Source organism: Apis dorsata, unplaced genomic scaffold (genome assembly GCF_000469605.1).
Source record: "Apis dorsata unplaced genomic scaffold, Apis dorsata 1.3 scaffold_1261, whole genome shotgun sequence".
NCBI lineage: Eukaryota > Metazoa > Arthropoda > Insecta > Hymenoptera > Apidae > Apis > Apis dorsata.
The window spans coordinates 32,987-35,140 of NW_006264358.1; the positions used below are offsets into that span (position 1 = coordinate 32,987).

Genomic DNA, 2,154 nt, shown 5'->3' on the forward strand with positions numbered 1-2,154 from the left:
TGTGTTTTTCCAGTTAAATGACGTAGATTAAAACAGGTTTCTTTTTTTACAATATGAATTTTTAGAATTGTTTATAGGTTTTTATATCATAAACTTATGCATCTTTCGCAGGAGTAAGCGGCAATTATAAATTAGTTAATTATATAAGTTCTGTCTTAATCTGTGTCTATTTTAATTATGAAACTTTGACTTTGAATATTAATTTTATTGATATTACAATGCTAATAATTCGCGGATGCCAAAATGGCAAAATCCTAACTCTCAAAAACAGGTACACTGGAAAGGAATCCTCACATCACATTGGCACATGTAAATCCGGAGGCGTTTCCACCATTAGAACCAGAACCAGAAAGACACTGCTCTATGTGGTTCATAGGCTTGCTTTTTGCCAAAAGCGAAAATTTAAACGTTGATCTAACGTATGATATAAAATCTTTTGTAGATTCAAGTAAGTATATTATATTATTTTCAAAAAATAAATAATATTTCACGATTGAATAATAATCTAATAGTCCAAATTAAATAATTTAAGTTTTCTATTATCATAGTTTAATTACAATTGTTTTCATATAAAATTTTAGTTCTGAGACAGGCGGAACAATTAAGCATGTTGAAAGAAGGGATGTGGATTGAAGTAAAACACGTGAAAAAGAGGGATCTGCACACTTATGTATCTCCTAGTTTGCTTAAACGAGAAAGAAAGGTATGCATTAATTTTATTTTTCTTTTTTAATTTGATTTTCAATCTTTATATATAATATAATAATATGATAATATGATAAATGATAAATATAGAACAATTATTAATTAAAAAAAAAAAAAATTCTTCCTAGGTTTCCGGTACTGTACATAAAAACGGAAATATTGCTGGAAACGGTAATAGTGGTAGCGTTTCGCCACGAAATCCAGGGAATACAACGAACAGAAAGAGATTATCCGATCAAAGTCAAGATGCAAGTATGAAAAAGCGAAAAGTCAACGATGGCGAACAGCCATCAGTGACACACGTAGGTATTGTAAATATAATTATAATACAATTGATTAAATATTAAAATAAATATAACTAATGAACAATTATGTGTCTTAGCATGGAGAAGATGGATCACTAGTTGTCCAGTCTTGCGGAGAAGATAGCAATTCCGGATTCAGCTTGGATGAATATAAACAAACATTATCAGCTGCTAAGGATGTAAGACATTGTACATATAATGAACAGTAATCATCATATAACAGGATTAGGTAACTACATATAAAAATAGAGCATAGTAAGACAATTTTGGATTGATCAGAGAAGAAATTATTTTTTAACATAAATCGGAATCGTATGGAGGTAAGGAGCGGAGGATATAACAATATTGTTTATTTGCAACGTTCCGCTTCTTTCTCTTACTTTGGTTTCTTTAATTTCTTTTTTTTTTCCTCTCTTTTTTTTCAAGAAATATATTGTAATTCTTTTATTATTTGAAATGTTTCAGGAAGGGCCTACTGGTGCATCAACAGTAGCACAGGAAGGATATGTTTGCACTTGACCGCTACAGGAGTACTACCTCACATCTATCCACAGATGCTCCTCTGGGCCATCTAGACTGTAATCACTTCTCATGCAACCATCCACTGCCCACTGTAAGTCCCCCGTTTCGTAAAAACAAAGCAACGTCATGCGTTGGAGAGAACTACCCGTTGGAGTCAATCGATGCACGACTGTGTGTGACGGACACTCTAATTTTAGTATTTATCAACATCTACAGTCAATGGGAACAACTATGTTATTGAATAATTGTGCCAGTGTCTGTGATGTTATTTTTTTATCGTAAATCGCGTTAGTAATTTTGAAAAGTTACGATCGAAAAACTATAGATAGCAAAGCTTCAAAACCATCACTATGTGAATCTAAGATTCATAATTTTATTTTTATATTTCATTTTGTACATATCACTTATGATCATTTTTATCCACGAAATTATTAAAAAAGAAAAAAAAAGAGAAATAAGAAAAAAAAGATGATAAGAACATGGTGTCGGGTGTAAAATACAGTTCGATGTTGTCGCGTTAAAATGTGAATAGACAACGATATTTTGATTAAATGCTTGTATTAGGATTTTCAGTCAAATGAAAAAAAAAAAAAAAAAAAAAGGAAGGAAAAAAAAAAAAAAA

At 30.8% G+C, this 2,154-nt stretch overlaps 1 protein-coding gene across 4 annotated transcripts in view; it reads left to right on the top strand.

Annotated features, from left to right (window-relative positions):
- LOC102678323 (poly(A) polymerase type 3) overlaps window positions 1–2,154 on the top strand; it is a 6,345-nt gene extending 4,191 nt beyond the window's left edge. The window contains exons 8-12 of one of the 4 annotated variants that reach the window (XR_422941.2): window positions 272–448; window positions 582–703; window positions 834–1,011; window positions 1,088–1,239; window positions 1,476–2,154. Coding sequence is in view for 2 of the 4 variants with exons in the window: in XM_006625087.2 (XP_006625150.1) it covers window positions 272–448; window positions 582–703; window positions 834–1,007; window positions 1,088–1,189; window positions 1,476–1,529 (629 nt within the window). In the remaining 2 variants the exon portion in view is untranslated. The remainder of the gene's footprint in view (window positions 1–271; window positions 449–581; window positions 704–833; window positions 1,012–1,087; window positions 1,240–1,475) is intronic. The other 3 variants (XR_422940.2, XM_006625088.2, XM_006625087.2) reach the window with 3 other exon arrangements.